Source organism: Mycteria americana, chromosome 1 (genome assembly GCF_035582795.1).
Source record: "Mycteria americana isolate JAX WOST 10 ecotype Jacksonville Zoo and Gardens chromosome 1, USCA_MyAme_1.0, whole genome shotgun sequence".
Classification (NCBI taxonomy): domain Eukaryota; kingdom Metazoa; phylum Chordata; class Aves; order Ciconiiformes; family Ciconiidae; genus Mycteria; species Mycteria americana.
The window spans coordinates 79,772,816-79,797,337 of NC_134365.1; the positions used below are offsets into that span (position 1 = coordinate 79,772,816).

Genomic DNA, 24,522 nt, shown 5'->3' on the forward strand with positions numbered 1-24,522 from the left:
TTACAACAAACAAAACTCCTAAGAAATAGAAGTATTTCTGTGGCTGAAACACACATGTCTCATTCTGCCTTCTGCATTGACTAGAGACTGAGGATCAGTTGTATTCTGGTAGAAGAACAATTTATGTTCAATCTGTTATTATCTAGAGGCATAAATGTACCTTTTGCATAGTATTATTCTTTTAGTTGACTAGGTAATGTTTCTAATGCCTGAAGTGTTAATGATTCTATGAAGAGAGTATTTTTGCTGGAGGTTTTCTGTTACTGTCTGTATAGTTGCCGGACCTGGAGATTGTCGCTGCATTTTACTAGATGTATGCAGATTTCTTGTTCAGCAACAAGCACTGTCATGCTTGGAGAATTTGCATTCTTACCCCTGAGCTTGGCTCCACTGCTGCTAGAGGGAAAGATTCAAGAAACCATCTACAGTTCATTTCTACTTTCTCTGGGCTCTGCTGTGAATGACTATGTTAATGATAATTACTTCTGTGAACTTCATAGGAAAATACTCGGAGATTATTGGAGGTAGTTCTATTCAGGCAGATATCCTTAATTATGCTAGTGACCTTATTTATATATTGGTCAATAAATGTGAGTTCTATGAGATAACATAAAAGCTTTAATTTTGGTCTGAATATTTTTATTGGTTATCAAGAGAAAACGCATGCTTTTTCCTCGGGACTGACATGTCACAAACCATCCTAATAAAGCACTGTATTGTTCCTTGGCCATGAGAGCAGTGGGCATATATGGTCTGGGCTCATCACTTTCATAAGCTCTTGTTTAATATTTATATAGCATCTCTGCCGATGTGGGATTCTGTTTAGTGTCTGGTTTAAGTAATTTAAATAGATTATTAAATCCAGATACAGAGAAAGAGAAAAAACCCTAGCAGTCACTTTGTCACTGGGGAAGGCATTTTCTTTTAAGTGTAATACATTTAAATGTCTCACTGGCATGATACCAATCTTCATTATGTTTCAAAGGCAAGTACAGAAAACAAGTGGAACAGCAATATAAAGCTGTGTTGTGAAAGATATCTTTCTTAACTGGCAGAGACAGACACCTACCTTTGAATGCTGGAAGTTCTGTTTTTCTGATTTTTAGAAAACAGCTTCAGAAACTGACACAATAACATTAGGGCAAAATTTTTGGTACTGACTTGACTGAAGCACTAGAGATCACTAGTGCAGAGCTGTATGTTTTTAATTTTTAACTTGTCTTAAGTAACCTTTGTAATTAACTTAAATGTGGTCGAGATTTCAGCCTACACATAGGTTGCAGCTTCAGTTATTGTTTCAGTGTTGTTCAGAATAAAGCATTGTAGTTCTTCATAATAAAATAACCTTGTAGTTTTTTTACAGTCCAGTGCAGTTCCATGTTATTGGTCAGCTATATTGTCAATAATTTAAATGGAGAATAGGTTTAGTGGTCTCTTGTAACACAGGCTAATATGAGCAATTATGTTTACAAGACAGACACCAGAACTGTCCTATTCCTTAGTTTCTGTCTTTGATTTCTTCCAAAATCTGAATGGATTACAGCCAGTTTCACACCAGGCACTACATATTTTCTTCCCAGGATATTTTTACACCTTATTTAAAGTGAGATTTGAGGCTTGTGCAATATTGACTCCTTTCCCAAGCCCCCCAGAAGATCCCCGCAAAAGGTCCACTGCCTTACTCTGCACTATGCATTTCACAGACATTTCTCTTCAAAGGAAAAACTCTGAGGCCAATAATTAGTTGGAAAAATTCACTAACCTCTTTGTATTGGGCCGTATAGTTCCAGTAAATCTGCGTAAGAGGTTGAGACCTAGGGTGATGGTTTCTCAATATTTACAAAATCTACTGGTGTGGGAGATTACAGACAGATGAGAGTGAGAAGATTTGAGAGATTCTCAGCATGGAAGTGGGACAGCCTGGTGGGGGATGGTGATTCCTTGTTTTGACTATCTGTGGCACTCATTGCAGAAATGGCTCCACTACATGCAGAGCAATTAAAAACTGGCTCACTTTGCAGCCCAGATTATTACAGTACACTGGCATGGATCTTAGGTTACCATAAAATGCTGTTTTGGTGCATCACTGGTGGTTCACGAACAGCTGGCATGGACTGGAACTTCTCTAGCAGTGGTTGCTCAGGAATCGGAGCTCTTCGCCTCACGAGTCTTCTGAGAAGTATATAGATTTGTCTTGGGTGGGTAGGGTTTCTTTTCCTTGCTTCATTTCACTGTGTAGGAAGTCACAGGTGACATACCAAAGCTGGCGTACTGGTGACAAAAGCTATACCTAACTTGGTCAAATTATAGGTGCAGTTTAATTGTACGCTCTTCAGGAGACTCTCAGTGGGTGTGTAAGGCAGTGGTACTTAGCAACTGGTTTTTACGTTAAGGTATCACTAAGGCTGTGGTTTGGTTTGCTGCTCCTGTTCCCACTTAACTTTGAAGGAATCTTATTATATTCCCACAGTAACTTTTTGAAGCATGTATGGATTTTAATTAAAATTTTACTTTCCCCAAATACTTACTTTCTCTGTTACCGAACATCCCATTTGAATCAAACTGGAACAGATTGCATTGTTTATTTCAGTTGACAGCACTTAATCTAGATTAATTTGTACTGTTCAACATTTCACTGATGGAAAATAAAAGGTAACATTGTAGGCATATCAGAGTTTGGCTACAGTGTAAAAATCAAAGAACTAACATTTCCCAAGCACGTGCAAGTACTGTATTACGGAAAGGTCACTGTTTGTTCAAGCTTTGAAGTATGACATCATACATGATGCATGACCTTTGGAAAACACACAAAAATATTGTGGGAAGAATGGATATTTTAAAACTTGTGTTATTAACTGTATTTCATGTAAGTATAATTATGCATGTTAGCACAGATGTACAAGTTAGTTCTGAAGAGCTATCAATGCTCTTTGCTTTTCTTACATGTAAGCCTTGCCTGTTTGTATATCTGTCTCTGTTACTGTTACTTTCTCATGCCATAGCTTGAGACTCTGCACTAAGATTGTCTGAAAAGGAGCTTGCAAGAGGAATGTGCTCAGATTTGTCTCTGGATTCCATTTTACTGATCAATAGTCTGTTTTGGATTTCACATCTAAATCTCCTCCTACCCAACTTTCCTCTCTTACCACAGAACTTGCATTTCAGAAAGCTGATCCATCCTGCAGTGTAAACTTTGTGATTTGTTGTTTTACATGGTACATAAAAATGCATCTTATTTTGGACAAAAAAGATGGAAGAGAGAATCCCATCATCAAGCCACAACCTAAACTGACATTCTGTCTAAATTCCTTTGCCTGCCAGTTCTTGGTTTGAAATTAAATTTTAAGGGATTAAAGAATTTTAAGTTTTGGGCAAGTATGGTTTGGCTGTCACAGAATCACAGAATGGTTGAGGTTGAAAAGGACTTCTGGATACACCTCTTGTCCAACCCCCTGCTTAAATGCAGGTCAGGTTGCCCAGGACCATGTCCGGATGGCTTAAAGAATATAAATAATATACGGATATAAGAATATAAGCAATTAATCCTCATGCTCTCAAGTCTTTTTAAAACTACTTTTGTAATTTAAAAAAAATGCTTATATGTCTTAAGAAGGTATTTCCAAGGCTGAAATTTTGCAGATAATTTAGAACAGATTTTCATTTAAATAACTAACACTTTCTAAAGCTATAAGTATGCATCATTATGTATGGTGTTACCGTGTACCTTAGAAGTCTAGATAAATTTCTTATGGAATATACTTTTCTTAAGATAGTTATGCTGCATATTTATTATTAACATCAGCTTGTCCTGAGTTCTTGGTAGTGTGGGTGTGTATGTATGTATGAGTCTATTAGGATTATACATTATTATCTCATCCACACACACAAACGTATTGGTGTAATTTGTGAATTCACATGTGTATGTATATATAGAAAATAAAAAATGACAGATGTCAGCTTTGCTGGTTTGCTAATAACATAATGAACACTTTATCACAGGAAGAAAGTCTGGCTCTTACTTGATATAAAGAATTTGCGCTTAGGTACATACAGGTAACACATTGCTTTTGAAGGTTGCATAGATATAGAAGACACGTGGCCCCATTGCTAACTTGTGTGCGTGTGTATATGTATTTTTCAACTTTTTTTTTTTTCTTCCTATTTTTTTCACTCCATAGTTTTTCATGGTTCTTCCTTCTGGAAGCAAGCATGAGCTGTCAATAAGCATAGCTTTTCTGGCTCAGTGTGAGAAGCACAACATAAAAAATACCTCGGTCAAACACATGCTAAATGAAGGAAGAATGTGAAATTAATGTCTGCTTGTGCTACTATTTTGTGATATTTACTGCTGATAATACGAGATTTACTCTGCAATTTATGTTAACATGTTTAATATTTTTGATGAAACAAACATCCCTGTTATGTTTTTACATATTTCTTGCATGAAACATCATTAGTATTGTTGAGACATCTGTTAAATTAAACTTTTGTTTTTATTTAGGTCTATGAGTTAGATGGCATCCCCTTGATCCTGGACAACTGCAGCATTGATGACAACAATCCTTGTATCCTTTACAAAAGAATTCTAATTATTGAATATGATTCATAAGAAAAGGTGTGGGGGTTTAACATATTTATGCCAGCATTGCTTTCACTTGGTACATAAATCTAACTGGCTTCATGAGTTTCTAGGTTGTATTTAAATGCTTGGTTCAGAAGTGAGCAAACTCATAAATATGCTTTCATGAACTGGATTCTAAGTAAGTTGAACTGTGGTTATATTCTGTTTTCTAAAATAATAAATAGTACTGGTTTACAAATGTCAATTCAGAGAGTTAACTGTGATAGAAATCTGAATGAAGACTGTGTTTGTTCATTGTATAAGATCTTGGAGCTTTTGCTTCAACTGAAATCTATTCAGTAGACTGAAATAAGTACCCCATCAATTCTATACACTTATTAAATCTGACTGGAGAATTTATTCTAAGCACAGAGACAAGGCTAGCAAGCTGTAATGAAAATGTGTATAGTTGAGAGAATTAATGATTCAGATTACTGAAATGTTGGGGAGATTTTAATATAAATGGCGTTGTGCTTCATATTGGGGATTTTTTTTTCCTGGGGTTTAAGAGCAGAGACTTTCCAAGATAGATTGCTGTTAGAGGGAAATAACTTCATATTGAAGATAAACAGTTGTTAAGCAGACTTATCCATCTCTTCATGAACTGCATAGCAATCCTGCTGGTGTGTTCAGTGGGTGAGCTATTATTTTCTGTCATCTAATCATTAGCTCCTTGTAAGTTTCTGATAAGTGCATCTGGAAATCAAACGCATTTCCTGTCTAGAGTAATGTCAGCTTTCTTATACTGAACACATGAAATGGGTTTTTTTAATTAATTTGTCAGAAAAAGCTCACTTTTTAAGAAGTATCATAAAAACAAAAAAGTTGTGAAAATGTTACATATTGTCATAATTATTTGCTGTAGAACATCATTTACATATAAATATATCTTAAAAGGATGAAGTAATGTAGGGACAGGTGATAGCAAGATGTTAACAAGCTGGGTGGAGGAGCAATAGGTGTTAAGTATCGTGTGAGTTATTCACTTGGTTGCTTTATGTGCAAGGTTTTTACATTCATCACTACTCCTATAGTTGGAGACCTGACAGTGTGTTTCTTGACAGTGCGTGGAGTAGCAGAGCTGTACTTCCACAGTCTGATTCTGGTAAGGGACACTGCTGGATGGGATGGGAAGGGCAGGGAAGGTTACCTTTCCCTAAGCAGAAGCGCAGCCCTGAGAAAACCTAGTAAGGAGTTTTGATCCCATGTTACTCTTCCTTTGCTGGAAAGCCCAGCTGTGCAACGACTTTTAGAATTTCTTTCTAGGATTAATCCTTCATTTTAGCTGTTAGTAAAAGAGGATAAAGTTTGAGGCCTTCAAAGGGTAGAGTTGTAATTTACGATCTTGAATGAAATGAAAATAAAATACCATGGGAGCCTTTACTGCATTTTGGGCAATGTGGAACTTCTTACACCTTTTGATACAGGCTGACATTTTATGGTTGAACTATAAACTTCTTACTAGAAGATAAAACTTTGCTTACTTGGTTTTAAAGACTTGCTAGACACCTCTTAATATGAGCTTTCACCACTGATCCATGGTGTACAGTATTCAGGTATATGAAAAAGTAGTAGCGCTTGGGCAGAGGGGGGACCAGCCTGCTGTGACGAAGTTTGCTGCGTCAGCTTTTGGAGCACGGCTTCTGGCTACTACTCTGTTTATCGTTTTGACCTAGAGCTATTCCAAGCGCTCTTGTGCTACATGAAATTAATGCTCCCCTGCTTCTCTCCTGCCTCTAATGTTCCTCATCTGCTGCATTCTTAGCATGTCTGATGCAGGGAAGCAGAAGAGTTTGCAGTTTGTATCTGTCTCTACTTTCATCTGCTTTGCAGCATATTCTGCTACTTCTAGACACCACAAACCAAGTCCTTAGGAGCATGTAGGTGCCTGACTCCATTGCATAACATTCCTCTGAAGAGATTTCTGTCCTCCCTCTGTGCACCCAGTCCTGTCTGGCACAAATCCCTTTTGTGATGCTTGTAAACCAGAGCAATGTTCTTACTAAGATTTGAAAGCCTACTTGCTTAAAATTGAAACATCCTAAAATTGCCTGCATTGTAACTTTGTAATCCAGAGTGAATATATTTTGTCTCTTTTCTCTTTTCAAGGAAGATTAATTAAAAGGAAGTATTTAGGCAGCTCTTGAGCTGTGTGTTGAGAGAATTGCTGAAATTTGAATATGATCACTCAGTGGTGCTGCAGTTTGCCAAGGTGATGTAGAAAGCTGCAAGGGACAGCTTGGTGTAGCTCTTCAGCAAGGGTTCCTTTGGGGAGTCATGTCCAGAAACTTCTCTTTACATTCTTGTTTCTAATGCCTGTTTTTGTGGTTTCAGGCTGTGTTACTCGGATTTCTCCTTGGATAAAGCTGACTGGAAAAAGTTTCATCCAAATTCCTTTTATATAAGAACTTCTTATATTTCTTCGTAAAGTCTTTGTAGATGCACATTTTTGTTTGAGCTTTATCTGTTTCAGAGACACCCAAGCCTCTACAGTTAAGAGGTCGCTATGTTTTCTACTGAAAACAGAGTTGATATACTGATTTTCTACATTTTTATTAACTAAGTTCTGGCTCCAAATTACACATCCAAAATTTTCCAAAGAAAAATGTAACTTTTGTGGTAAAAGCGATGGGATTATTTTTTTTCTGGACAGAAAAAAAAATCATTTCCCTAAAGTATGCAATTCATCAGGAGAAGCTGGACTGCCATGTTAGATGTTAAAAGAGCTTTTCATTACCTTTGAGAGGAGAAATCCTTTGATAAATCTTTTTATTTGTAGTGTATGGAAGCATACTGAAAGAGGAAATGGGTCTGCTCTTATCCTAAAATAAACTCCTTTGTAAACCTGTCATTACCTTAAAATTGCATCCTTTGAGATCCTGAACAGTTCTGTAATGTGCATAGAAATATCAAGAGGTTCATCGCTTTTGAGATTGCTAGCTGAAGTTCATCTGACATGTTTGCATTGTTTTAGCTTTTTAGGTTTGAATTCATCTTTCAGTGCGCAGTTTGGGAGAACCGTTATCTTGTCTAATTACATCTCAGGCAGACTTGTATCTTTTACGTTTTTACTAACAAATAGTACTTTTTCCTTCAGGATATTTCATGAATAAAAGCAACAAAAAACCCTCGTTAGTAACAGACATGAAGATGATTATGGACAGTTAAGAATAAATTTTCTGTACCTCTTGCAAAGGTTATTTGAATTAGTATTTTAAATTTTCAGCTACTGTAACTTTCCATGGTTCCGAGTAAATTCAGTGCAGAAATGCTGAAAGATGCCAGATTTTCAAATGTTAGCTGTCAGGCTTTTAGCACAGGGGAAAAGGTAAATAGAGTGAGACTGGGGAGATGCAGTTCATTATAGACCTTGGGGTCTGAAGAGTTAAACTTCAGAGGAGGTTGAATGTCACTTTAACTTCTTCTGTATCCCTTAAATCTTCCATCTTGAATTGGCTGTATCCTAGTCATAACTGTCCTTCTGTATTCAAAAGAAAAAAGGGTGTTTCAAAATGCAAGTGGACTTGTTTGCCTTTAGATTTAGGGAGAGGTTCTTTCGTGAGATAAATTTTTGGTTTTAAAAATTCAGTTTCTCGTTCTGCTTCTGAAAAGTTGGGAGTGTTGTGCTTTACTTATGTAACCTGTGTTTAAAAACAAATAAATTGAACCTGCCACAGAATAGCAGACTGGGTTGGAGATGCCTATCTGGGTAATACTAGTAAAAAATTTACTCCAGATCCTGCTTTTCAAGTTATTTGGGTTGAAAAGGTGTTCTAAATTAAAATATCTTCTCTTTTGCTTTCTGAACTACCATCATCTTCATCTCTGACAGGCTCTACCATCAGACAAGAGCCTTTCTTTTTGTTCCTGTCTTTTACCTCATCCTAAGTTCTTACTGCTCCTTCCAGCTTCATTTCTGACCTTTCACAGATTCCACTTGCTTAAGGCAAACATAAGGAGGAAGGACAGCCCATTCTGATCAAAAGACTGTTCACCCTAATCATACAGAAAAGGTGCTTATGAAAGACTTCAAATAAACTAACCTGTTTATTACTGAAGACTTTTCAATTTACCTTAACTAAGTTGTCTGGTTTTCCACTCCTCCCTAACATTTAGGCTCATGAGTAACACGGAAAGATGTGCCTTCTCTCTCTCTTTTTTTAATAATTTAATGTCTGTCCTTAAAAATATTTATTACTATTTTAGGAAAAAACATATTATCCAAAGTACTACAGTGCAATAGCTGTTAGTTAAACTGGTAAAACTTGAAAATCAGAAGTGAAATGCAGTTTTGAAGATGGAATATTCTTGTTTTTTCAGGATGCTTGCCAATCTTACCCTTTTGAGATTCTTATAGTAGGTCTCTTCATAAATTGATTTTGTGAATGTCTGAATTTAATTGGAATGACCATATGTAAGTGTCCATATTATATTAACCCGTAATCAGGCATGTTTTTCTATTAGCCAAAAGTGCAGTCATATGTGAAGAAAAATTATCCTGCTGTGTAGTGTGTGTGTGTGTGTGTGTACACACACATATATATGTTTATATATGTGAGTAAACACCCAGCTGGCTATGTTTTAGGAGTAAGAATTTTCAGCGTTTGTGAAAGGAAAACCTGTGGTTGCTGTGGATATCCATACATAGGCCCCTTAGTTTGAATAATGGATGAAAAAGTAGAAAATGTAAGTTCATTTTCAGATACTCCTTCCCTAAGCTGCTTCTATTCTATTCAGTCTGAAAGTCATCTGAGAGGTAGATTGAAAATACTTTTGACTTCATGGCAGCAGCAAGTATAATTGTGGTTCATGAAACTTCTGGCTAAAGCTAGAAGAAATCAAGTTGCTATGGTCTACAACAATGGCAGTTTGTTTTTGTGAGATGCCAGCAAAGACTTTTGGGGGAGCTGACAGAAATTTTATTTCTAAGTTACAGAGTGCAACGTAAAACAGGCCACATACTGTAAAAAAGCCTCACAGCTGAATAGAAGCCAGTAGAAAGCAAAAATAGGAGTGTGAGTTGACTTTTTAGAGTGAACCATCATACAGTTGAGCATTTTCACGTAAATGTGGCTATCTCATGTATGTTGGCAAGAAAATACAGCATAATATTACATCGGTAATGGTTGCCTTTCTTTGGAAAGCTCACTTTTTAGGCACTGCCAATGCATTTAGTAGTTTGAGGTGACCTATTTGATTCTGTATTTTCATATGCATACATAAAATCATATTATTTCAGTGGATATGGTCAGTGCAAAGGACCTAGACTACTGAGGAGAACAGTAATGACCTCCTCATACCCAGTCAAGTTCTGCCCACTTGGAAGAAATTACCCTTTTCCTCATCCCATTGACATTTGCCTTGCTGCACAAGTAAGTCCAAAGTCTACCTGGGCTGAATGGAAACATATTCTTTGGTAGGTGGCTAAGGTTTTGCATTATCCCAGGTTACTGCTGCTGAGCCCTTGTCCTTAGACACAGAGCACTATTAGAATCTTATTTTCTGTAAACTGGTACTGATTGTCACTACGACTTTAACAAAAAGGTAGATAGTAAGCTTTTAGTGACCCAGCAGAGGTTGAGGATGGCAGGGCAAGAATGGGACTTGTCAGCACAGGTAAAGAACAGAAATTTGTTGGCCTGAACCTTTAGGTTCCTAGTGCCGAAGACAACACAAAATATCAACTGGGTGGCAGCCAAATACCATAGATGGAACTAAAATGAAAAGAATGGTCAAGCAAGAAGAAATCGCTATATTGCCATACTCTAGTTCAGTCCAATTCAACTCCTACATGCTGAGAATCCTTCTCTAAAACCCTGGAGAGGGTGGAGGATTTCTGGTTTGTGGCATATGCGCAAACCTTAGCTCCTTCTCTATCTTACAGTTATATTCAGATGAACTGGTCAGACTAGAAATTGGAACAGGTACAAGTGTGGTTATTCATTGAGCAAGAACAGTCTCTGAGAGGGGCTTATTTCTGTCACCTTATTCAGCAGACCAAATCCTACCCTGTTCCTGCAAGTTGCTGTGAATTCTTTACAGCTATATTTTGTTTAGATACTAATGAAGCCTAGGTGTCTGTGTGGCTCATAAGGGAATCCCTCAGTGTTGTATGGTAAGGTGTTTTTTTTAGCTGCAGTGGTAGGCCAGTTCCCTAAATGATTCCCAAGAGGCTTCAACCTTTTTGGTATTTCTTATGGTGAAAGGGGAAAAACACAGCTATTCCCAACCACTGCTTTTGGTTTTATTTGAGAAGGTCATCTGCCCACCAATGCCTATTTCTGTTGCTGTGCATCAGATCATCTTCACACTCTTGAAAGAAACATTGAAAGTAACCAGTCTTGTTCTTACAGAAGCATTAATGGACTAAAGAGGTCTGGATTTCATTCTAAGTAGGATTTTTCGATACAATATTGAGTAAAGTCTCCAAAGTGGGATTATTGTAAAGCTCTGAAGGGGGAGGAACTAGGTGCATGGTCCCTGTTGAAAAGAGTACAGGAGTCATTCATGTAATATAATCCTATTTTACATTGCTCTTGACATTGGCTTCACGTCTGAAGAGTTGGGATAGTACAACTTCCATGTCTTCACACATTGTTTATCTTTTCTGTATGTTGCAAACTGTTTGGAACAGAACTCACCTAAAGGTGAAGAACCAAGAAAAAAAACCTTACCACATCAGGATTAAGCATAATTGGTAGATTTAACTTCTGACTCAAAGACTGCACTTCTGAAATGTTTGTTCTAAGCAAATGTTTACTTTAGAATGAAAACAAAAATGTGAAGTTTTCTTGTGAGATGTTCTATATCTACTAGCTATATCAGTAATCCACACTGTTCCCCAAGAACAAATTTTCTCTTGTCAAATGCAAAGTTCTCCTTAACATGAAAAAGTCTAAGACCACAGGAGGAATGCAGTGTGCAGTAGAGGAAAAGATACTCTGGAAATGAAGGCGCTGTCTTTTTTTTTTTCTTCCAGAAATTACCACAGATTAAATTTTGTGTTTGGACATTTAACAAAGTTATAATGCCTAATGGTATATTTCAGGTTGCCGATTCCATAATTTCAGGATGCAATTTATTTAGTGCATCTGCAGGATGATTAAAATACTGAAATTCAGAGTTCATGGTGTGTGTGTGGGGGGAATATTAATTTTCTTGAGAGTATATAAATTACTAAAGCAGATTTGCAGAGATGTAAATATGAAGTCTATTCTTCAGTATCTCAATTCTACCGAGCTTCAGTAAGTGACAACTACCATCATTAAGAAACCTGTGTGATGTACAGGGTCCCTCTTAGAGCTGGATAAAGTTTAACAGAGGTATACAGAATGCAGGAAGACTCTTTCAAATGTTACATTATAATATTTCTAATCCCTTGAGAAAAGTAATCTCTGTAGGCACCAACTCATGCATGTAAAAGTGAGGAATTAAAGTTAATAACTCTATTTCTAAACCAAATATTGTCATATTTGTCCTCTGCCCTAATCCTCTTGGTGGATTTAAATCCATGACAGGTTTGAATTCTTGAAAGAAAGCAGATCTTTAGTTACCAGGAGCACCAAAAAAAAAAAAAAAGAAACTGAGAAAATATAATATTTCACTGCTTTTATAGCTCAAACAGCTTGCTTGATTTTTCTGTAGACTTTCTTTTGAAAAATTCCCCTCTGGGCTGAGACGGAGCACTAGAAATTTGAGACCCAAAGGTTTTTGTTTTTTTTAAATAAAGCTAGGAGTGGTTCAAAAATATTGTTGAGAATGGAATGCCTTCTACCACCGCCTTATCATATTTCAGTCTGTCATCTTGACATTGTTTCTTGCATGCCTCCAAAGAATATTCAGATGTCATATGGCCAATGCTTTGCATAATATCTTTATTCTGACATTTTCTGTTGTCCCATTTTCGGTCACTGTTATTAAAACAATCTGTAACTTCAGCTGGCGAATGCGTTGTCCTACGTAGCTCCTTCCTGATCCTTAAATCATTTTCCCTCGCTTCCCCAGATCTTTGTTTAGACTTTGTTCTTTCTATTTCCGAAATGGTTTCCAAAATCTAACCTTTCCTTTCTCACTAAGGATATGTTTGCAGTCCATTCCACTGACCTTGTTGATTTGTTCTTGTCTCTTGGTGTTCTGAGATTTCTTCAAGGAGATGCAACCATTTCCTGAAATTGTAGCAGATATAATTGTGGCTAATGGCTATTTTGCAAAACATGGTAGGAAAACCTTAGCTGGTTATAATTTAGTTGCATCTTTCAAAACACCCATTTATTTAACCGTTGTTATTTTTGGATGCATACTGGACATCATCTGGTGTCTATGAGACTGGAACTGGAGTTTCATTTACCTTCATTGTTTTGATTACTTGTCATAAAGTGACATTTGAAATTACCAAAAGCAGCAGGGATGGGAGTTATGCCACCTAAGTTATTCAGAGACCCTGAATCAAGAAAATACTCAAGTACAATGTTGATAGATAAGCTGGCATACAGATCCTTGTTGAATCTATATAAATAGATTAATCTCCAGAGATTATAAATAGAAAAAGAACTTCTGTCCAAATTGTGAGTCAGCTTATCTTGTCATCTACCTTAGAGTGATAAATTATAATTAGCTTGACCACATCTCAGGTATTAACTAGGTTGGGGTTTTGAGTCTAGTTCCAAATTTTTGAAAGTTTTATTTGACTTCTGTAACTTCCATTTTAAAGCATTTTAGAAAAGCTGTTTATTTCTACATGTATGCATATAAATGCACATGAATATATTTCTGTGTGTAGGTGGACCTTTTTTCTTTACATGTCCAAGGAAATTTAAAATTACTACAGTCTGCCTGATATTTAATCAGTTTGTCAACACAATTACCATCCCCCTATACTTCAGTGCTTAACATCTCAATGTTTGCGGTAGGTTTTAATAGTAATTTGATACACGAGTTTCAATTTAATGGAATTTTGCATTTCTTTTTCTGTACCTGGGAAGAGAAGATAAGCTAAGGCATTTTTAACTGTTAGGTAACAGCAATTGAAGCTTTTTCTTTTTAATGTAACAACCTGCTAACTCTCTGGTACCTCTTACAGATAACTAACAGATGTAGTTGTCATGAATTCTTAAAATGGGATTAGTGTAATAGAAGGAACTGTAAGAACATAATATTGTAACTGTGGAGCATTAGCTTGAGATTGATCAAGAGTGTGATTCTTTGTTTTAAAACCAGATGATTTATAGTTAGTCATAAATTATGGGTTTCTATTAAAAATGTAAGTCATAATTTTAAAAAAAATTGGCAGCCTAAGCAGCAAAAATGAATGTGTCATATTCATGGTTTTAAGCTAGTATTACAAGTCTGAGTATAGGAAAAAGTAAAACAAACTAGAGGTTATGGCTTAATTTTTTTTTTAAAGTTCTGTAAGTTTTGGCATAAGAGACATTATAATAAAAATAGCCTGACATAGCTAAACATGTATTATGGCTTTTGTAGCTCTGGAGTACTTGACTGAAATTTTGTGTTTAATTTCATGGTATACTAAGGTGTGTTGGCATTGTGCTTTAAGTCCTGCAGAGCATGAAAGGAGGTACATAGAATATGGATTAAATGTTGTTTAGCTGGCAGGCATTAACAACTAATTGCAGTCTGGGTATATAATACTTTTCAGTGGTGTCTTGGGTAATCTGTTAACCTAGAAATACTAGTGATCTGGGGAGAAAAATCCCCACATTGCTCTGGGTAAGAAATGCCTTAGTAACTCAAATTGCTGCAGTAGTCAACAGACTAATGAACATTGAGTACCATTTAGCTGGCCATCACTGAAGTGAGTATGCAGTTAAAACCAGTCAGGCCTTGGAACTAAGAATAAGCCTCATGATTTGGGTCTGGGTGTCAGAATTGGACAGTGCTGAAAATGTGTTTCTGAATAACCTGGAGAAAGAGCTCGGACTCTTCTTGCAGGAGTGTAGCTAGGAGTAAGAGGGCAGTTGAATGTTGTGAGTTTTTGGGTTTTTTTTTTCACTTTTTCTGAATTATTAATAGCCAAAAGGAGCAGGCAACTGTGTTGCATCTGTAATCATCCATATAGCAAACTTTGGCAGAATTTTTTACATAGCTCTGGTGCCTATGCTTCAAAAGGGATGCTGAAAAATACAGATGGAGGGAAGAGGTACAAGAATTATGCAAAGTTTGGAATACCTCCCTCAGTTTCTCTCTTTAGTTCATGAAAAAGATGCTTACTGAGTGCCTTCATTATGATCTGTGATTTTATTTTTTTAATCTGTAATGAAAATCTGTGTTTGGAAACAATTCTAAACAAATCTAAACCAGAAATAAATCACAGGCTGTAATGAATGAGATATTTACCCACTGGAATGGTTTATTTAGGGACACAGTGAAATCTCCTGGTCGAGATTGGCTGTCTTTCAGAAAAATGCATGAAAATATCTTGTATCTGAAACAGAATTGAGAGGCTTGATTTCAAGAGTAACTGACCTTTGGTCATCTGTGTTCTGTGCAGAACTGTGTGGCCAAAAGAGGTATAATCGTCCATTCTGGTCTTAAAGTATATTTGTTGGCCATAGATACTTAAATGGGTGAACTTTCACTGAGAGTTAGACATGAGATATAACATGCCTGTTTGATTATACAGAAGATATCAGTCCCATTTTAAAGAAACCACTATCCCACAAGGCACACTTTAAGAAATGGATTCATCATTACAGAGGATAGGTTGGATGTTCAGAGACTGGTATAAATAAAGGTAACCAGAAAGATGGTGTTTATCTGCTAGAGGAAGAGATAACTACTGATGTGGGAGGTTAGTGAAGGTGTGGGAACTGGAAAAAATATTTAATGTACAATTATTTTCTGCTATGGATGTTTCCTAATTTCTGTAGGCTGTGAATTACAGAGAATGTTGCTTTAGTATTGAGACTATCTTGATTACTTTAAACTGAGTAGTTTTGCCCATTTGTCTATTCTGAGATGGTATCATTTGAGATCTTTCTCTGGCAAAGCAATGTTCTTCTACAGAGTAGAATTCGAGCTGCAAACCCCAGTTCAGGTTTTTGGGGATAGGCTTTCTGTCTTTACCAAAATGTTTTGTAGAGGCAAGCTTGTATGGGTAGTGTTTGCAGTAAGCATCAGCAGCCCACCCTGGTCTTCCTGTCCCAGTAAGGAGTAGGAAAGGGCTGGCTTCAGGCATCTTATTCCATGCATGTCCAGTGAAGCTTTGCTGCCACGTAGTGGTGGAGATCGAAGCTTGTTTGGTGGTGGATGGTCTAACTCTCCTACCGATCTCTTGGACCAGGTGAGAGTTACCTGTAGCAGAAATGAACCTCTGCTTTAGGTTCCCCAGTGTTACAAATCTTATCCCTAAAAAGTGTGATCAGGGATAAATGCCTCTTCCAGCATCCAATGGTGCTGCTCTACCTTGGAGGCTTCTAGGTTAGATGAGTTGTGCTGTGTCTGCTCTGCAGGAGCCAGGTCAAGCAGGGGAAGGAAGAACATTCCTGGCTGATATGACGCTGCCTGTTTCTAGCCTTTAAACCCAGAATGTGGTGACTGCAATAATAGATCATAATAACTGATATGGAATAAATAAAAATACAGGCAACTGAAATATTTTAGACCTTTTTATTCTAACTTCTAGGCAGAGTATTTTAAGTTTGTATAGGCTGAATTTCTGAAATTTTCTGATGCTTATAATTTAATGTCAGGAGTAAATACAATCCAAAATACTAATTCTAAAAGTAAGAATTAGCTTCTTTAAAATAAGTAAATACATTAAGATAACACCTTTAGTTCTCATTAAGATAACACCTTTAGTTCTTTACGTTTTCTGTGATTACTTTCTTGGTAACGTCTTAAACAGAAGTAAAACTTACGTAAAAAAGGTAAATGAGGAGTTGTAAGGAATTGCTATCATTTTATACAGCTTCTAGGACTTCATAAAACTACTAAAACCCTCAACAGGAAGAAACTTGTAGAGCTTTGAAGCAATTTGGCTGACTGTTAGGGACCAAAATCCTGACTGTCTACTATGTGTGCTCAATCACGACACATTGGTGTGAACTGTGATTAACAGTTGTGGTAGCTGTCTAGAGACCTCTTTTAATGGTGAGAAGAATTATCTTCAAGTTGCTTTGAAACAAAAGTACTTAAAAGGACTGAAAGACTTGAAGGGGAAATGGTTTATGTCTTTTCAGTGTGGTCCAGTCAGGTCTGTAAGTGGAAGTGATTCTTCTAACATGACGCTTTAGTATTTCATTCCTGTCTACAGAAGTTTTAGTGATAATTGAATTACTTGTTGAAGACCAGAAAGAAATACAATTAACAAGAATTATATTTTCATTATCTCTGGTTTCTAGCCCTATAGACCTGTTCCAGAAAAGCTCTTGGAGAAGTTGGGTGGCTTTAGCTGTTGCATAAACAGCCCGTTTGACTAGGGTTCCAGCCCATGTGGGTCACCTGTCTTGATAAAGTTTTGTATCTCTTCCTATATTTGATTAAAATGAAGTTAATATTAAAATAGTCAAAAACCGGATTTAAATGAGGTAATAGAATTGGGTAAATAATATCCTCTTTTTCTCATTAGGCCATGTGAATCTTAAGGAAGAGAGTTTCCTAAGTAATCATTTAATTATTGAAAATCAGTTGTAGTGCAGGAAATGGTCTAGCTAAAAAAAAAAAAAGTATCTACGCTATGTAATAAATCAATCTCTCCACCCAGGATGTTATACTTAGAAATTCCTCAGTATTAATAAACATCAAGGGGACTTAAGAGAAATGTACGTATTTCATTCTCCTTGTCACCGCTCTTCAGTATCCTATATTAGTTAATGATAATACTTAACTTTTAAAACTTACTACTTGCCGTTTTCAAGCAACATCATTTCAACATTACTTATGCATTGCTGTATATCTACGTCATCAGATTCAAACCTCATTAATAATTACGTCTACTGTCTTTCATCCATAGAATCCAAATTGTTTTATAGAACAATTCATAGAGGTCCTGAGAGCTGCAGTAGACTTGCCAATAACATTTAGTCCAAAGTGGACCTCCTAATATGAGAATAAAAAGCTGAAATACTCTCTTTGGGAAATGGTTTGTAAGTCCTCCTCTCTAGTAGTGCATGCTAGATAGTAGTGCAATAGGATATTGGTTAGTGACTCCTGACAGCAGTCGGTTGTATTTTCACACACCGTTAAACTTATAAAACAGTCACTGTGCTATTGCTAGCATTGACTCTAGCAACCTCTTGTAGCAGAATCCATATGAAAAGAAACAAGAGAATTGTGAAAAGTTCCCTTTGCAGTCAATGGCAAAACTTCCATGGGATTTAGTGGCATAGATTTTCATGGTTTATGTTGATTCCAGATAGTAAAATTTTTCATCCTTTAGGGCAGATTGCTAGCACATTTTCTCCACCTCTCTTCCTTTCTCCCTATATTCCCCCCTCCCTGACAATTGAAGTTATGACCCAGAGGAATTTAGATGATAAATTTTAAATTGCTGTAGGAAGATGTTACACAAGTATGGAACACAGGGCAAGTTGATTCAGTTTTGTTATTGTTTGTATAAGTCAAAATAACATAGGAATTCCATAGCATACAGTACTGAAGGATTTTGAAAAAGTTGCTATAAATGCATACAAATGTTTGCTTTCATTCCCTAATCACAGGTAGTCTAGTAATAAAGCTCCTGCAAAATACAATGAAATTTTTTCTTTCTTTTGTATGCCCTCTGCACTGTGACAGAGATATTGTAATCTTCACTTGTCTATAATATTAATTAATTTGAGAGTGCAATATGCTCTGTTGGAAAAATCTAGACAAGTCTACACAATTGGATCTACTGTGCATGCTGCATTTCTTTTCTTTTTTTATGCAGTTTCACAACAACTAGGCTCATGCTCTTATTTGTAGTAACTATGGAAACTTTAGAAGCTCTCTTTCTAAAGCTGAGCATACAATAAAGTGCTTAAAGTGTTGGTAGGATTAGAGACTCTAGAATATGTTTAATTTTCTCTCTGTGTCTCTATGGAGAGGAGCAAGAGGGTAATGTGAATATTAGCTGGGGACTAGCTTTAATCTCTGCTGACACTTAAGTCCGTCTAGGTCTGCACACAGCCATCCAAAGGTCTTAGCCTCGCACAGCATGCGAACAAGGGAAATCATGCATATTCATGAGTGAATTTACAATGGAAAACCTACATACAGAAAAGAGTTTTTGAATGAGTGAAAACGTTATTGAAACCATTTTGCAGCTTCAGCTACAGTAGTCAATAATGATAAATGCCATAATGATGATAGAGTTCATAAGATAATGGGGATGTCTTAGATATTATGTAAGCATGAATGGATATGATAATAGGAAAACATCATTTGCCGTGGGGTTTAGCAGTGTTTTTGTGTTGAAGGTCATAAAGATGATGGTAACAGGATTATTCCCAAGGCTAATACACAAAAAAAATTTTTTGAGAGTACTTTTTTCTCTGTGTGGCACTTTACATGATTGAGAACTGTCACTCTTTGAAAGTGGGTTTTTTTTTCTTTTTTAGGAGGTATTCTTTTATGCAAGTGCTGTATTTTATGCAGAGCTGTATTTTCGGAACACAACAAGAGAAGTCTGCTCCTCATCCCAGGAGCAGAGCCAGGGAGGGTGGTAGGATATTTCTCACAGTCCATTGGGAGAACTTCATGTTACTTTTTGGCACTCATGAAATGCCCTAAGTCAGACCTCAGAAAGAGCTGCTAGGTATCAGCCTTTGTTCATCTGCATTCATCAGCTTGTATACTTTACTGTTCTGAAGTTTGCTCTCACCATTGGAGCTGATGAGTGAGATTCTGCTCATATATGATTTTATTTCTTTGGTGTATTATTGTTGTTTTATATACTCAAATGTAATCTTCAGTGGAAATATTCAGTTTATGTAACTTAAATGTAGCTTGACACTTGTCTTTTCACTTAACTATAGTAGTGATGCACTGACAGAAGAGAATACACTGATGTTCTCTGTCATGTTTACCTATTAAGGCTTTGATGTAATACATAGTAGGGTTTTTTTCTTAATTTCTCTCCTCTGTCATTACCTCATACCAGAATTTTTTTAAATTAAGGAGGTGTGCAGCATGTTTCCTGGCAAACTCTGAAGAACTCTGTCAGAAAAAAGCCCTATAGTTGTTACAGCTTTGCCATTTTTTATTTTCAGTTCTGGGCTGCTTGAATGTGAAAATAAACATAAATTGCTATTAAAAGGCAGGGGGCTGTTTCACTGAAGCATGCCAATGCAGGATTGTTCCCTAGCATGTATGTTTCCTGTGATGTTTGTCTAAGCTACTCTTCATCTAAACCCCCCTCTCTCTGTTGAAGATTCATTGTGTGCTTTTTATTGCAGTCCCTTCTCTATTCTCTTTTGGCATCTAAGTAGTGCTGTGGTTAGGTATGGTCATAAACTTTTTTTTTTAGTCTCCTGTATTCTCAGTCTATCACTTCCTCTCTCTTAAAATGTAAGCTTGTGAAGGCAGGACCTGGTCTTACATTAGGAAAGCTGCTTCTGTTACGTACTGTTGTTCATCCACATTGCTTGGTACATCCAACAACCCAGTATGAAAGACTGCCTCTGCTGAAAGTGTATAAGCCTAAGGGATGGTTGGAGGTGGCAAGCAAGGTAGGCACAACAGTCAGTGCAAGGTGCACAGAGAAAATGGCAAGACTGCTACTATAAGAATGTGCATGCAGTGGTACTGGATTTTCCAAATGCTGTCGTGATAGATTGTGTAAGAAAGTCAAGTTCCTGTATTTTATTGTTTTGGCTGAAGTTCCCATCTTCCACAACTGAGGAGTTTTCCCCTCCAGTCACCCCCTGGCAAATGCCCATAAGAACACTGTCTTATCTCTGTGCTTAGACACTGTCCAACCCAAAAGACGTCAAGGAGATGAGTAAATTATGCATATTCTTCTACTGGATGTGAAGCTACATGTAGTAAATAATTGGTGCCCTGCAGGCAAACCACTTTTGTGTGATTCAGAATGGCTTGCCTCCCATATGGGTAACTTGGGAAAGATTATATCATAACATAGCTTTTCAGCCACAGAATTGGGGCTAACATCTCTGACGCTTCATAAAATGAACGCTGTAGTTCACTTGGAAGATGCCTGACTGATAATCCTGGGAATTTAAATCCTTTGTCTGTGGCCCTGACATGTGCCTCAATCCTGGCCTCAAGGGACCACCTTAGAAGGTGAATGAGTTGCAGCTTGTGCCCATTTAAACATGAGCAGGAGCTACCTGCTGGTGATCTTAGTGTCTGTTCTGTTGGCAAGTTTGTAAAAGCACCCAGGCACACAGAACTGAGTTTAGATAACATTAGAAGTTAAATATTCTTAAGTGTCTCCCACATTATGCGTGCTATTTTCAGTTGTTAACCTGGATAAGATGTGTTTCTCTTTTTCTACATTTCTTCACCTGATACAGTGTGAAAATAATAGTTGTCTTCTTTCTTCTACCTGATTTACAGCTCATTTTATTTGCCAGTTCTTGGAAGTGTAGCATTGAAGTGTTTGGATCGTAAACACAGTGACTGACTTTTTTTTTTTAATCTCCCTAGGAAGATCATTGGAACATTTCAATTAACTGTAATTTTGGTTTAAAACAGTATGCCCTTTTAATTCCTGCAGTTCCTTTGTGTTTTGTTTTGGTTTTTTTTTTTAAATTCAAGGTTTTTTTAAAACCTAGTAAACTTGCCTGAAGTTAATGGACATACCTCATTTAAACTTAAATTACCTCATATGCAAGTATTTGCAGGTTCAGAGTAATTGCCTGTAAATGTCTTACTCTTTCTAGCCCTTGATTTCTACTGTTTTTCTGGGTTTGAGGGATTGGGGGGGAGGGGGGAGGTGACAGGGGGAGGGGAATGCAGTAATAAATTAAAATAAGCATTGTTTAATCTTTAAATAAATAAATGATCCTTAACTTTTTCCAACAGTTGTGAACCAGTGGGCAGTATATGCTATCCGAAATCTCACTGAACAGAATGAGAGAAACCAAGAGCTTATTGCGCAGATGGAGGAGAAGGGGCTGGCAGACAATTCTGCCCTTGAGAGTATGGGTTTAGAGATAGAGAAAGGAGATGACAAGTTAATTCTGAGATCTGTCAGGAAAAAGCCCTCATGAACAAAAAATTAAGAACCATCAAATCATTAAAAGAGGATTTCTCTTTTAAAATATTTTTCCCTGCTCAGGCAATCAAAATTTCTTCAGTTTTAGTTCCAGTTTGATGGAATTGTTATGATCGTTCTCAGAAAAACTGCCAAATGATAACTTCTGCCTCACTGTTGTAAACAAAAGGACACCTACACATTTTCTAAATACCTGGTAAATTAGCCTATGGAAAAAGATCCTCTTTTCAGATGGTTGAAATTTCATTACTTTCTTGATTTGTTAGTACAAAGATGTCATGCATGCAGTATTGAGTTGTTATAATTTCCATTGCTGAGCCTGGAGATAACTATCATTAAAAAAACGCAACAAAGAAATAACTGCTTTGCAGTCTGCCTTCTCCATTTAAAAGATGTATGCTGAGTCAGGGCTAAACAATGAAAGTTATTAATTTTCAATCATAGTGCTTAAATATCTCTTCTTATATAAGGATCAGTGAAACATTGGATGTACATAAATATTTAGTGAATTAAACACAATATGCCTTCGTGTATTTAAATTATTAGTAAATTGTCTTTTCTACCTTGTTACCTTTCAGTCTTCATGACAAGTATATTAAAAACAAAGCTGAAGCTGTTGTGGCAACAGATGCTACATTCCTTTGCACTGGGGCATGTCTCTGTTTTGGAGACTTGGGTGTTTGTTTGAATTTTATTTGTTCCTTTGGATGGTAAGTCAGCCCACTTTCCTTTTATTTTGCACTTCTCATGGGTTTTCTGAACTCTGGCAGACTGCTGAAGAGGTAGTTTCTCACTGTGATTAATTCTAGCAGTTTCTTTTCACCCCTCTGCCTTTCCAAAACATTGACAAAACTCATTTCCAGTTAATTAATTCAAGAGAGGCAGAAGAATGGAAGGCCCTGCCTCTTCATTTTGGGTACCCTCCTATATTGTTGTTGGACCCTGCCACTGTGGAATGTGGCATGAATGAGATGGGGGAGAAGGGGGGTGAAGAAAGGGCGGGGGGGGGGGCACGGTTAACTCTGTGTGTGCCATAGCTTTGCCCTGGTAGCCAAGAAATGTAATCCTCCATGCCTAAGCAAAACAAGAATTACTTGCTTAATATTACCGGCACTGGTATATCCTTGCTGTCATTTGGTTATCTTCAGTTGTGTCTAACAGGAGGGTCCCAGAAAAGTTAAATTGTTCATGTTGTTGTCATCATTTAATGCTATTCTTAAATGAAAAGGCAGGTTTACGTCCTAAAACTACATGTACATGTAACGGGCACTCAGCCATGGGCATCAGCTTTTGCTCCTCCAATACATTTTTTTTTTATTTAAAAATGGAAGAAAACACATGGTGCTTTGAACTATGAGAAATAGATAGTAATGCTTAAAACTGATGGGGACTTAGTAGCTAGACTACTAAGATCTTTTCAAGTTAACCATAAGATTTCAGGTGGGACTGAAATGGGTCCCAGGTGGGGGGGAATTTCAGGCCCAGGTGGGACTACGGAATTGACTTAGTGGGATTTTAGTCACCTGTTGGTTTTAAAGGCAATGATATGAAACTGCTGTCTTTAGCCGTTTATTAAGTAGACGATGTATATAAAGGGATAATGGCAATAGGAACAAAGACTATAACTTTTGTTGCTTGTAGTGACTTCTTACTTTAAAAGCAAATGGGGGAGAAAAGTGTTCTTTGTTTTAGCAAAGAATAAATATGAATATAAGCGAAGTGCTTTATTTGCTTTTTTAAAGTAATTTGACAGGAACATTTCAGAGGATATTAAAAACTTGTGTTTAAGTGCTGGTTTATGAAGTCATTTCTTACACAGGTAGGTGCCTTTTGCTAGCTGAATGGAAAAGGGTACATGTTTTTGGTTCTTCTTGAGCACCTGGTCTATCAGATTGTGGTTTCTCAGTGGTTTCCATAAGCCTTAATTCTTGTGTTTAGGCCAGAATTCATTTTAGCAGTTTAATTACTGTGTCACATAAGATTTACAGCTGATTTTGTTTGGGTTTTTAAATCTTTATCTCCATAACACAATGGAAAATTCATACTTTTAGCACCTAAATGGCAAAAAATAGAATTCTACCCCTAGGAAAAAAAAAAAAGGTTTTATTCAGAAGGCTACATCGTTCAACTTTAAAAGGAAAGAATTAAGTTTTTGTAACAAAGGAGCATCAAATATAATAGCACCTAGAAATAAAGAGAAGTAGTTTTCAGTTGAGTTAATTATAAAACCTCAAACATTTTTATTTTAGCACCACTACGTAGGAAACACGTTAGATAATTTAACAAAGTGAGAAAAAGAATAACATAATTATCCTGAAAAGAAAATTAACTTTGTTTAGGGAAAAAATGCAAAGAATTTCCTTCTATTTAGGCTAATAAAGAGTTAAAAATCCTGTTCACAAAGCAAATCCAGAAAGAACTTTGGTTGTGGAAAAAGCAGTGGGAGTCCCTTTTTCCTTTTAAGCAGTTAGGAATAGACGGGGGGGGAGGAGGGTGTTAACTTGATGGTTGTGTACCCACCAATGGAATATGCACAAGCCCATAAATATAAGCCAAATAATAATAAACACAAATAAATAAAAGGGTTTTGTGTGTTTCAGTACATAATGGAGTAATAGTTGTGTTTTCTAAACGGGAGATGTAGGGCTTTCACAGTGGAGAACATGCTGATTACTGTATTGTGAGTGGCTGGCTTTTGATTTTCCTAGATGGATTAATTCTCGGA

General features: G+C 36.7%; 1 protein-coding gene across 3 annotated transcripts in view; it reads left to right on the plus strand.

The window, feature by feature from the left end:
• Positions 1-22,760, plus strand: part of ATXN10 (ataxin 10) — a 107,949-nt gene extending 85,189 nt beyond the window's left edge. Inside the window, exons 9-10 of one of the 3 annotated variants that reach the window (XM_075507537.1) lie at positions 4,502-4,565; positions 21,605-22,760. In XM_075507537.1, coding sequence (XP_075363652.1) covers positions 4,502-4,565; positions 21,605-21,792 — 252 coding nt within the window. In that variant the 3' untranslated portion in view covers positions 21,793-22,760. The remainder of the gene's footprint in view (positions 1-4,501; positions 4,566-21,604) is intronic. The other 2 variants (XM_075507547.1, XM_075507526.1) reach the window with 2 other exon arrangements.
• The last annotated feature ends 1,762 nt before the right edge of the window (positions 22,761-24,522 follow it).